General features: G+C 44.1%; 1 protein-coding gene across 9 annotated transcripts in view; it reads right to left on the reverse strand.

Moving 5' to 3' along the window:
* Positions 1 to 2394: 2394 nt before the first annotated feature.
* The window catches only part of RCL1 (RNA terminal phosphate cyclase like 1), a 68738-nt gene continuing 58385 nt past the window's right edge, over positions 2395 to 12747 (reverse strand). For 8 of the 9 annotated variants that reach the window (XM_520471.9, XM_016960551.4, XM_054658653.2 and 5 more), the window contains one exon: positions 2395 to 3775. In XM_520471.9, coding sequence (XP_520471.5) covers positions 3625 to 3775 — 151 coding nt within the window. In that variant the 3' untranslated portion in view covers positions 2395 to 3624. Of the gene's footprint in view, positions 3776 to 9915; positions 10095 to 12747 lie in introns of all 9 variants that reach the window. The other variant, XR_010148983.1, reaches the window with a different exon arrangement.

Below are 12747 nucleotides of genomic sequence, written 5' to 3' on the forward strand. Positions count from 1 at the left end.
CACCTTCAACTCTTCTACTCAGGGGCCATAAAACTAAGTGCCAGGATTGGTCTCACCTAGCAGCCTCCCAACACAAAGACCTAACAGGAAATGGCCACCTCATAGTCTTCTGCTGTTTGGTGTGAGGACAGGCACCTGGTACAACTTGAATTTTTGTTTTCATAATTTGGGTCTGTGATTAGCTATCCTTTACCACTTTTTTGGAAATGATTTTTTAAAATAAAGAAAACCCAGAAGGGAGAGCATCAGGATAAATAGCTAATGCACCCTGGGCTTAATACCTAGGTGATGGGTGGATAGGTGCAGCAAACCACCATGGCACATGTTTATCTATGTAACAAACCTGCACGTCCTGCACAGGTATCCCAGAACTTAAAATTAAATTGGAAAAACAAAAACAAAAACACAAAAACTCCAGCCTGGACAACACCTCTAAAAAAATTTTTTTTAATTAGCTGGGTACAGTGGCTCATGCCTATAGTCCCACCTACTTGGGAGGCTGAGGCAGGAGGATCACTTGAGCACAGGAGTTTGAGGTTACAGTGAGCTAGGACTGCACCACTGCACTCTAGCCTGGGTGAGACCCTGACTCAAAAAAGAATTTAATTTTTTTTAAAAGAACAAAACCCCTGAGGCTTAGCTGCCCAGTGAGGGCAATGTGTAATTCAGCAGGTCCTCCTGTTGCTCCTTCCCAATCAACATGTCATGTTGCAATACACTGGCTGCCTCCCACCCCTTAGCAACTGTTTTGACCACTATGGTAAAATCATCATGATGGAGGCTGGCTGGAGTCTGCATGGAATGTAGTTAAAGGATGTTGAAAGACAGAAGCAGGGCCTTGTAGATGACAAGAAGGCAAAGAATGATACTGCCATGACCCCCAGCAAGTTCACAGGTTTATCTGCCTAAAAAACTCACAGTCCCATTGAACAACTGCTGCCGTTAACTCAGAATGGTCTATCTCTATCAGCAGAAAGGAACAGACAGACCAAGATAGAAAACCAAGCCCCAAAACGCTGGAATCTCTCGCTTCAAGCTACCCCAGCAAGTAAGTGGACCGACCAGGAGCTAAGCTAGAAAAAAGGAAGAGAATGCAGGATTTGAATAGTCTCTAAGATGTCCCAGCAAACAGCAAAGGATGACTTCTTCCCGAAGGAATGGTACATTGCTTCTCTTGGGAATTTGAGAAGGGGCTGGGAGTGAGCTGTTTAAATAAATATTAAATTTGTCCTCTTTTTGGCAATACCATCACCATTCCTGCAAGATGTTCCAACTCCAGAAGCAGCTTTGCCAAATGCAGGGCTGGAACCACACCAGACACTTCCAGGTTTGCAGCAGACAGTAGCACATATCCCCTCTACTGCTTATAGTAATCTGCCTGGCCTCTATGTGCCACCCTACATTGACCAACAGCACCATTTCCAGAGCTTGTACAAGGAACGGCAGGTATGTGGTATTCCAAAAGCAATGTGCCCCTTAGTTCTGGATTTGAGCTCTATATGGGCAGATCTGAGTTCGAACGTCAGCGGCACTAGGTAAGACTGCAGTATGTGTGGCAGGCAAAATTCTTAGATGGTAATCCACGATTCCCAGCCCCTGGTTATTTAAACACAAATCTAGTATTGCTGTTGTCAGTTGACCTTAAGATAGGGAGATAATCCAGGTAGGACTATTGTGCTATGAGTCATTTTTAAGCAATGTTTTCTCCAGCTGGTATCAAACGGAAGGTGAATCCAAAGTACCAGGATTCCATGCACCATTGCCAGCTTGAAGGTAGGGGAGACCAAGTGAACGGAAATACGGACAGTGCCTGTCTATATGCTAAGAGTTGTCCACAGCTCACAGCCAGCAAGAAAAATGGGAAGAAAACAGGTGACTTCAGTCCTACAACCCTGAATTCTGCCAACAACCTGAATGAGCTGGAAGCACATTCTTTCCCAGAGCCTTCAGATGAGAGCTGAGCCCAGCCCAGGTGACACACACCCTGATATCAGCCCTATGAGACTCTAAGCAGAGAATCCAACCAAGCCCTGCCTGGATATCTGACCTTCAGAACTGTGAAATGATAAAGAGGTATTGTTTTAAGCTACTAAGTTTGTGAGCATTTGTTATATACCAAGAGCATATTACCAATACAGGATGTAAAGCTCTCAGTAGAATGTCATAGTCCAGAATGTCCTGGCCTTCCTCAAGGTTAACTCTCTACCTCCACATCCTCCCACACCCCTAGACATCAAAGCACAGCCTTTCTCTAGCCCCTTTTCACTTAAAAAGAAAAAGGTAACGAGAGGGAGTGATGAGGCAAAGTTCACCCCCGGGGGAGGACACCGTTTGGAATTCAAGTAGAAAGAAGTACATCTTTCCCCTTCTACAAACTTCAAGCCTATGCACATATCAAATGCAGACTTTATTCGTTGGCAGGGGAAATCTGCCGTGGATCCTGGTATTCCTGCATATTCTTGCTGGCCAGGCTCTTACCTGGGTTTTCTCAAAACTGTGTTTGCAGGAGGCAGTCTTCAGGGATGAAGTCATCTCTGCACGTGAAACAACAGGCTTGCCATGAAATAGGCGGAGTCCCCAAACATTACAAGTTCTTTGGCTATGATGCAAACTTGTAACATGCATAGCATCTACCTGGGCCGCTCCATGTCCACTGTGAGACAGGGGAAACCAATATAAACACGCAGTTCATGCTGCTTGCTATGCTGAGTAAAGTTCTTTACCTCTGACCCAGGATCCTCATGTCTTCCGGTAGCATCAATAAAAAAGTAATAATCTAACTTATTAGCTTGCAAGGGCAAAATCCCAGACCCTGACTCTATTACACTTAGATCCTTAAATGAGGAGATTTAATGTCTTTACATTATACATTTCAAAGGAACAAAACACCCTTTATGAATTTTCTCATGGATATAGCATTTACATCACAGAGCTATTGTGAAAATAAAATAAGAATGTATAGCACACCTGGAATATAAAAAAAATCCCAATAACTTACTTGTACCCCTGCAGCCACCCATCCCTCACATATAAATACAATGAACCAGATGAAGATCCGTGTCTGTGTCCATGACAGCAATCCATTCAGAAGACAAAAGATAAATAGTCTACTATACCAATTTCTGACATTTGCTTAGCACTGCAGGACTCATGAAGAGCTGCCACTCATATTATCTCATTTAATCCCTACAACAAAAACCAAGGCTCAAGGAGGTGAGTCCTTGCAGAAAGAACAGTAACAGACTCCACAGGTTTGGAAAACAGCCATATGACAGAGGGCCAAGGAAGCCTATGATAGTAGGCTGAGGAAGCACAGCTGAACTGCAGCTATGAGACTGTTCTAGCAGCACGACTGTGGCCTGAAGGCACATTCTTCCTCCAGGTAAGGCAAGGGAGCTCTCATGGTGACTGGGCCCCTCCTGGGCAATGGCAATGCCACTGGAGAAACAGCTGGAAACCATATGCTACGGGGATGTCTTTTATTTGTATATTGATATTTCTTCACAGAAAATTAAGCAAGTGGCTATTCTGTCCTGGATTAATCCATTTGGACTTGGTCCCATTGGTGTCCGTGGCAGCTTCTGCTTTGTCTGTAGGCATTGGGGCCTTATCTGGTGATGGTTATCACTTGAGGGTCTTGCTAAGGTTGGAGAAACCAATGCCAACACAGGTCATCAGCACTTTATCCCCACCCTTGAGTTCTTCACCACATGGCTTGGTTTCAATTTTAAACATAATCTGGAAAAAGCTCTTCAAATGCCGCAAAAATTCTATCCTAAAAAGGAAAAAAATAAATAAATAAATAAAAAGAAATTCATTAAAAAAAAAATTATCCTCTACCACCTAGAATCCAAGGTTTTAATTTCCCAGACCTAGAGGGCTGAAGTTAAGACCTTCTCATCAAATCTGATTAAATAGTACTTCCTTTCGGCCAGCCAGTTTCCAAAGAAGATTTAGATAGTTTGCAGAGATACACGCAATACAGCAAGATAAATTAAACCGGGGGGGAAAAGGTTAGAAGTTCGTACATGACACATAAGTCATTTAGTTCAGACCTAGCAGAAAATGGACATAAATATGGTGATGACTCTTTTTTTTTATAAGAGATGGGGTCTCACTATGTTGCCCAAACTGGCCTCAAGCTCCTGGGCTCAAGCAATCCTCCACCTCAGCCTCCTGACTACCTGGGACTACGGGTGTCCCAACGTACCTGGCTTAGGCAATGATTTTTGAGTGGCCTATACAAAGACAGAAACACCTATTTCCATGATTCACAGCACCATGACATTCAAAACAAGCACAATGACTACTGATGCTGAAATAGACAAGTCCCTCCCTTCATTCTCCAATAATACCCTTGCATTTACTTAATATTTATCAAGTACCTACTGTATGCTAGGCACTGTTCTTGGTGCTGGGAATATTGCACTCAAATGAAAAAAAACAAAAATAAAAATCCTTCCCTCAGGAGGATTTCAATCTAGTGGTATAGATAGAGACTAGATAAATAAATTAATTATTCCTGAAAAGTGCTATGTAATGTAAACAAAGCAAACAACACAGACGGGGAAGAACTGTGGGTATGACAGTATTTGTACATATTTGGCAGAAGGCAATATTAAATAAGGTGGCCGGGGAAGTGTGCACAGTAAACACAACAAGGACAATGGCATCACAGGGCGATGGCATCAGTCCAAGAGTACCTTGGGAAGAGCAATTCTGTGGATGAACCGCAGTGCAGGTACACAGGCTTCTAATGGTCTCGCCTGGCAGACCTAGCATCACCCCAGCTAGCCTGACCATAAGACTCACCTGAACAGTTCATTAAATACACAGGTTCCTGAAGGTTATGGTGAACTTGCAACTGGTAGGAAATGTCCATATGGAAGAGCCCAGAATCACAGTCCACACACAAAGCTGATCCCTCCCTACCCTCCACCAGGCCCTGTGCTCCCCAGTTCATAGAGGCCAGAAATCTATGTTGTTAACAAGAATCCCTGGCAAGTCTCATTGGGCAAGGTTAGGGAACACTGGCTTAGTGAAGAATGATGGTTTGCACACCTATAGTGAAGTATTACAAAAACCTCGCACTGTACTGTCTCCCAATCAAACCAGCCAAACTCTCCACTCTGGCCAGATGGTTCTCAATCTCGACTGCACATGGAATAACTTAAGGAGCTTTAAAAACACTGACGCTAAACACATAGATCAGTGGAAGAGAATTGAGAGTCAAGAAATAAACCACACAGTTATGGCTAATTTCCTCAATGAGGAAAGCATAATCATTGCAACAAATGATGCTGGAACAACTGGATATCCACAGGCAAAAGAATGAAGCTGGGCCCCTTCCTCACATCACACACAAAACTTAACCCAAAAGAGATCAAAGTCATAGCTGTAAGAGCTAAAACTATAAAGTTCCCTAAAGAAAATACAGGAGTAAATATTCATTACCTTGGGCTAGGCAACGGTTTCTTAACCATTTCTTAAATACAACACCAAAAGGAAGGCAATAAGAGACAAAATAAATAAATTGGACTTCATCAAAATTCAAATACTTTGTGCATCAAAGTGCACCATCAAGAAAGTAAAAAAACAACCTACAGGATGGGAGAAAAGATCTGCAAGTCATATATCTGATAAAGGTCAGGCATCTCAACTATATAAACAACTCTTACAACTCCATAATAAAAAGACAAATAACCTAATTAAACGATGGGAGAGTACAGGCATGGTACCTCACACCTGTAATCCCAACAGTTTGGGAGGCCAAGGCAGGCAAATCGCTTGGGGCCTGGAATTCAAGACCAGTCTATTACGACCCCCATCTCTACAAAAAAATTGTTTTAAAATTAGCCAGGCATGATGGCAGGAGCCTGTAGTCCTAGCTACTCGAGCTATGATTGCACCACTGCACTCCCACCTGGGCAACAGAGTAAGACTCACTGAAAAAAAAAAAAAAAAAAAAAAAAAGTGGGAGAGCTAAACGGATATTTCCTCACAAATATGCAAGAAGGACATGAAAAGATGCTCAACATCAATGGTTATTAGGGAAGTGAAAATCAAAACCACTATGAAATATCACTTCATATCCAATAGGATGGCTATAATAAAAAGACATACAATAACAAAAGTGTGGGTGAGGAGGCAGAACCACTAGAACCCTCATACACTGCTGGTGGGAATGTAAAACGGTACAGCCGCTGTGGAAAACAACCTGGCAGTTCCTCAAAATGTTAACCAGGGAGTTACCATAGGATACGGTAATTCTACTCTTAGGAATATGTACACGAGAAATGAAAACATACACCCACACAAAAACTTGCACGCAAATATTCATAATGGCATTATTCACAAGAGTCAAAACGTAGAAGCAACCCAAATGTCTACCAACTGATGAATGCATAAAATGTGGTATATCCATTCAATGGAAGATTTTTTTTTTTTCTGCCATAAAAAAGGAACAAAGCACTGATACATGCTACATCGATGAACCCTGAAAACATTATGCTAAGTGAGAGAATCCAGTCACAAAGGACCAGATAGTGTATGATTCTATCTATAGAATATGAAAAAGCCACAACAGGCAAATCTATCACAGAGGCAGAAAGGAGATTCGTGGTTGCCTGGGGCTGGGGAGAGTGGGAAGAAGGGGAGGCACAGTGAGCTGGCACAGGGTTTCTTTCTGGGGGTAGTAAAAATGTGCTAAAATTAGATTGTGGCTGTGGTTACACAAGTCTGTGAATACACTAAAAAACCTTTAAACTGTGTACTTAAAATGGGTAAATTGTGTCATATGTGAATTGGTTCTCAATAAAGCTTTTTAAAATAAAGAAATCAATACATATTTGCCATGCTATAAAACAACTGATCCTGGTTCTCACCCCTACTCGGTGTATACCAAACTACATAGAAAGCCTGCCTTGATGAATTTCCCTCCCATCCCCATCCCTCTGTGCTAACAGCACTGATCTAGTTAAAGGAAGGAAACAGCTACATGGAGAAAAGGGGGCCTGAACAATTCCTGACCCTGTGGCTGAAGTGACCAGTGCATCAGGGGCTAAGAGATGAAACATTAACAACCCCAGAGGGCAGGAGTTCTGGTCAGTGCTGGATGCTCATAGAAAAATCTCCCAATTCCTTGCTTTCCTTCCACCTAGGAATGTGCAACTTCATCTCGACCTTTAAAATAACATCCCATTTGTCAACTTTTCTATGAAGCCTTTCCTAGCCCATAAACCCTACCCCAAACGATCTTTCCCACCCCTCCAGGTTTCCATAGCGTTCTCTGCTCATGGTGTCTAATGAAATGCTTATGTATCACTGTCCCCTTCCCCCTCATTAAATTATTTAAGTACCTCAACGGCAATGCTCTTCTCCAACACTGAACCCGTTATTCAAACAAGGTACTGTATAAGGTTCTCAGTAAAGAGGCACTGAATAGAATTTAGCCTCAGTAAAGAGGCTCTTCTCCATCACTGAACCCGTTATTCAAACAAGGCACTGTAAAGGTTCTCAGTAAAGAGGCACTGGATAGAATTTAGGAGTTGGGGTAATTTTGAGAAACAATTTTCAACATTCTTGGCAATTAAGGGAAGTCAGCTTTCCCTGCTGGCTTTCCTGTCTTACTAACCAATTAAATTTCTGTTGTCGTTGTTGCTTTCTATCCATCCCACCATCTCCCCCATCCTGTCCTAGGGAAAAAAGAAAACACAGCAAACCACAGTAAACAGTCCACATCTGTGGGCAAAGCTTCCAGCTGGCGGCAACCCGGAAAAAGCCAGCCATCTCACCCACTCATCTGCATCTGAAGGAGAAAACAGATTGGTCTCTCCTTTGCTGCTGCCTCAAACTAACACAGGCCTGGGGCATGCTCTGCTCCCAGGATCTCACCCAGCCTACTTCACTCTGAATCACTCAACTGTGCTTGAAAAACCAGACACCCTCCCCAGCTGGCAGAATTTCTACGGGCCCTCAGCTTGCTTCTGATCTCTTGGAGAAGGATGGGAGGAACACAGGCTCAAGTGTGCAGGCCTGTGTATTTGCAAGTTTGGGGTATTTGTAGCCTTTGGAACAGTTAGAAAAAGCAAAGTTAGTTCCACTTTTTACATAATGTTCTGCCAACTCCTCAGCCTGTCCAAGGAAGACTGTGTAAGAGACTAGATTAAGGTACATTTCAGAATCTTTCCCCCACCTCTAGCCCCATTCTCCCTATGTCTCTGGCAGCTGGGATACTGAAGAGCAAAAATGCTCAGAACCTGAAAAAAAACCACAGACAATATTAAATCCCAGCAAACAGCCTCCTTAAGAAAACGAAAAGCAAATGAAGAGTAAGCTCGTCCTGTATCTACATGCACTTGAACAAAGTCTTGTCCAGTGCTGATCCACGTCCTTCTCCACAGCCCAACAGCTCTCCACAGCTGCAGCTGCACTGAGGCACCGCCTCTTGAGTTCATATTTCCCTGCCCCTCTCTTCCACAGCACTACACTGGAGATTCACACTTCCTAGACACAACCACACAGCCACACAGCCAGGGCAAAGAGTGACCCACCGCTCACCGAGAGCAGCTCTGCCCCTCAATGAGTAACCACCCACACAGCGCAAATAGCAGCTTTTCAGAAGAACCATTCTAGGCAGTAGGGGCTCTATGCAACTCCTGTGTAAAGGATTTTAACACCTAACATAGAGAATGATTATCCGCAGTGAGGCTTTTTTTTTCCCCCAGGACAAAATGATTTTCAGAAAACAAAAAGCAACTGACTTTTCTACGAAAGCCTCTAGTCCATCTGACAAGCAGGTTTCAGAGAATTCTGGAGCACAGAGATAACTTTTCCTATGTATTTTTTTTTTTTTTTGAGACGGAGTCTTGCTCTGTCACCCAGGCTGGGGTGCAATGGTGCGATCTCAGCTAACTGCAACCTCTGCCTCCCAGGTTCAAGTGATTCTCCTGCCTCAGCCTCCCGAGTAGCTGGGATTAGAGACATGTGCCACCACGCCCAGCTAATTTTGTATTTTTAGTAGAGATGGGGTTTCACATGTTGGCCAGGCTGGTCTTGAACTCCTGACCTCGTGATCTACCCGCCTCGGCCTCCCAAAGTGCTGGGATTACAGGTGTGAGCCACCGCACCCGGCCTTCCTATGTATTTTCAAAAGGTGAGTTGTTCCCACTGCCACTGCTGGTCAACAGGAAAGGCCATGAGGCTTGTGGTCATGGGTCCATTGAATCCCAACTGACCAGGATTTGACAGGCTGCCAGATCCCACCCTTAAACACAGCCCCTCCCACCAGACCCCTCTTTTGAAGCATGTGAGAGACTGGGGTGAAGGCAATCATGGGGTGAGCCCTCTCTCTGGCAGCTCCCACAGGCACAAACCACAACAGAGGGTCCTGCGTCCTGCTCCACTAAGCCACCTGGTTACTACGCCACTGGATATGGGACAGAGCTGGGGGTACCTACATCTCAGGTGTAAGGAGATGCTCTGGAAGTTGAGGGGAAAGATCTGGAGATAAGAAAAGGATCTGCTCAATGGAGTCCCATAGTCATTACACGGCAGCTTTTAAATATACTGCTGATGCTTTTTCTGCTGAATAGAGGCTTTTCCAAAGACAAGCTGACCTCTGCTCCAAATGAAATTACTACATTCAGTTACTGAGGCAGCAGGAAACAGAGAACTAGGCTAGCTGCACTGTCAGGAGATGGGGTCCCAGGCCCAGTTCAGACAGGATCTCACCATAAGCAGGTCAGTGACCTCTTTTTTATCTGAGAAGGAAGGCTATCACTTGCTATTACCATACACCAATTATGTTCTAGGGCTCAAACATCAGGTGACAGGGCTTTACAGTATTTAAATGCTTCACAAAACTAAGACATAGTGGTACTGTGCAAGCTCATGGAATGCAGTGAGGCCACTGACCCCAAGTAGAGGCAGGCTTGGCCGGCAGTTCCCAGTTTCCCCACTGCTTTCCTCGTTGGTTCTTCAGAGGGCTGAGCTTTAGGCTGAGTGGGCTAGGAAGCCCCAGTCAGTTGGTGTTTAACAAGGACAGTGTCTTCTAGCTCCTCAGCACTTCCACAGTCATGGAAAAAGGTCATTAACTAAAGTTAGAAAAAAAAAAGTCACGGTTTATTTTAGATTTCCAACTAAAGATAGATCATTTTACAGCAGAATTTGAAACGAGGACTTTGCTGAAAAGATGTAGCATGGCATCCTGCCTCAGGCAAGGTGCTTGGAGTCCAGCGATATGGATGGAATCCCAGCTCTTACATAAGAGCACAATGGGTTGGCCGGGCACGGTGGCTCACGCCTGTAATCCCAGCACTTTGGGAGGCCGAAGCATGTGGATCACCAGGTCAGGAGATCGAGACCATCCTGGCTAACACGATGAAACCCCGTCTCTACTAAAAATACAAAAAATTAGCCAGGCGTGGTGGCGGGCGCCTGTAGTCCCAGCTACTCAGGAGGCTGAGGCAGGAGAATGGCACGAACCTGGGAGGCAGAGCTTGCAGTGAGCTGAGATCGCGCCACTGCACTCAGCCTGGGCGACAGAGGAGACTCCGTCTCAAAAAAAAAAAAAAAAAGAGCACAGTGGGTAAGGGAAGCAGTGACTGGAAGAGACTGTCCAGGTCTGAACCCCACTTACTGTCTGTGTGACCCTGGGCACGTAACTTGACCCCGCTGTGCCTCAATCCCATCACCTGTAAGACGGCGCACATGATAGTACTTGCCTTTTTTGCCCTTATGAAGTTATGATGAAAACCAAGTAAGTTATTATGTCTGAGTGCTTAAAACAACATCTTGCACACAGTAAACACGGTGTTTTTTAAATAAACATCTACCTTACAGAATTCTTAGGATCAATAAGATGTGTGTAGTTTGCTCAGTAATGTGACTAGGGGAAGTCAGTCATAAAAATAATAACTAGAAATTAAAATTTTTTAATCCATAATTTAAAATTAATGGATATAGATTTATAGGTAGCTGGGCAGACCACTTACAGATGACTTAAACCCTAAAATCACCCAAAGCAAGTTTACTAGGCCTCCTGGGGTTCAAAGTGACCTGACCGGGCTACTCTGGCCACACTGCCTCTGGGGTAGTCCTACTCCTCAAGGAGCAGTTTAAAAAAAAAAAAGTGACCTGACCAAGGGACTGGACTGCAGCAGGGTGAAGGGGTGTCCAGGCAGGAACCACAGCACCCAGCACTGACAGCTCCTCAGGCACATTGCCAGGAGCACTAAGCATGTGACTTAATCTAAGCTTCGTTCCATCTCCACAAGTCCAGGACTTCAGGACCACACACCTTATCTACAAATGACACCAAGGCTCCAAGATGCTAAATACCATTTCCACGGTCTCCTGGTGGTGCGTGGTAGAGCCTGAAGTCCAGATAGGCTGGGCTCCAAGACTTGTGCACTGGCAGAATGCAGAGAGCTCTGGTAACTGCAGTCTCATTCCACAAACAATTTCTGAAAGTGCTAATTAAGATGCATCTTAATTTTTGCTATTTTTCTTGCTGTTAATCCAAAAGTATAAATCCTCCCTCCCTAAACTGTAAAATTAAGCTTGTTGAATGGAGGGTGCAACTACTGTCACTAACTGTAAGCCACCTAAAACTCAACAAATTTAACAGAAATAGAATCTTCATATACCAGTCATTATCCAACAATATTTTATTCTACTGAAAAAAAATCTCTTGGGCCTTTCTAAAAGAGTTTCACATTGGCCGGACTTGGTGGCTCAGGCCTGTAATCCCAGCACTTTGGGAGGCCAAGGTGGTGGATCACGAGGTCAGGAGATCGAGACCATCCTGGCTAACAGGGTGAAACCCCGTCTCTACTAAAAATACAAAAAATTAGCCAGGCACGGTGGTGGGCGCCTGTAGTCCCAGCTACTCGGGAGGCTGAGGTAGGAGAGTGGCGTTGAACCCGGGAGGCAGAGCTTGCAGTGGGCGGAGATTGCGCCTCTGCACTCTAGCCTGGGCGACAGAGAGAGACTCTGTCTCAAAAAAAAAAAAAAAAAAAAAAAAAGAGTTTCACACATACTGACTTACTTTCTCAAGTAGCACAGAAAACCACCAACAGCAATCCCAATGCTCTTTACATAGACATTTAAAAAGCTGTTTTATACACACGAAAACAGGTCCAAACTGCTTGAAGAAATGCTTTTTTTTTTTTTTAAACCAAGGAAGGTCTTGCTTCTGGTTTTCTTTAGAAATCTGAGGTTTCACAAAACAGGTTTCTATGACTTTAACTGCACATAAAAATAAATGTGTTAGTTTGGTCTCCAAAACTCTTGAATCCATTAGAATAAACTATTCCCCCACCATGATGGTCCTCACCGTGGATTTCATCCCTTTTTTATCCTCAACTGTACTCACAAATACAATGTTAACTTTGCCTGCTGCATCCTGCCTTTGCCCTTCATCTCTTTGTGCTGCTGGAGCTGTCCACAGTGATTAGGGGCAGAAAGAGTACTAAACAGATCCAGCTTTCTTGAAAATAGACTCCCTTACCTGTCTTTATGCTAGCTTACCAAAAAGAAAGGAGGCTTCCCTTTCCCACCCTGGCAGACCCGTCTGCACAAAGCTCTGGGAGGCAGCAGAATATCTCCAAGCCCCAGCCTCAAGATACATCATCTTACAATTTGTGCTACTCCTTTAAAGCTCCATTCAGAGCAGGACACTGTTTTCACAGGAGAGGAAGTCATTTTATGCAAGTTTTCTGGAAGAAAAGACACTACAATTAATGT

Source organism: Pan troglodytes, chromosome 11 (assembly GCF_028858775.2).
Source record: "Pan troglodytes isolate AG18354 chromosome 11, NHGRI_mPanTro3-v2.0_pri, whole genome shotgun sequence".
NCBI lineage: Eukaryota > Metazoa > Chordata > Mammalia > Primates > Hominidae > Pan > Pan troglodytes.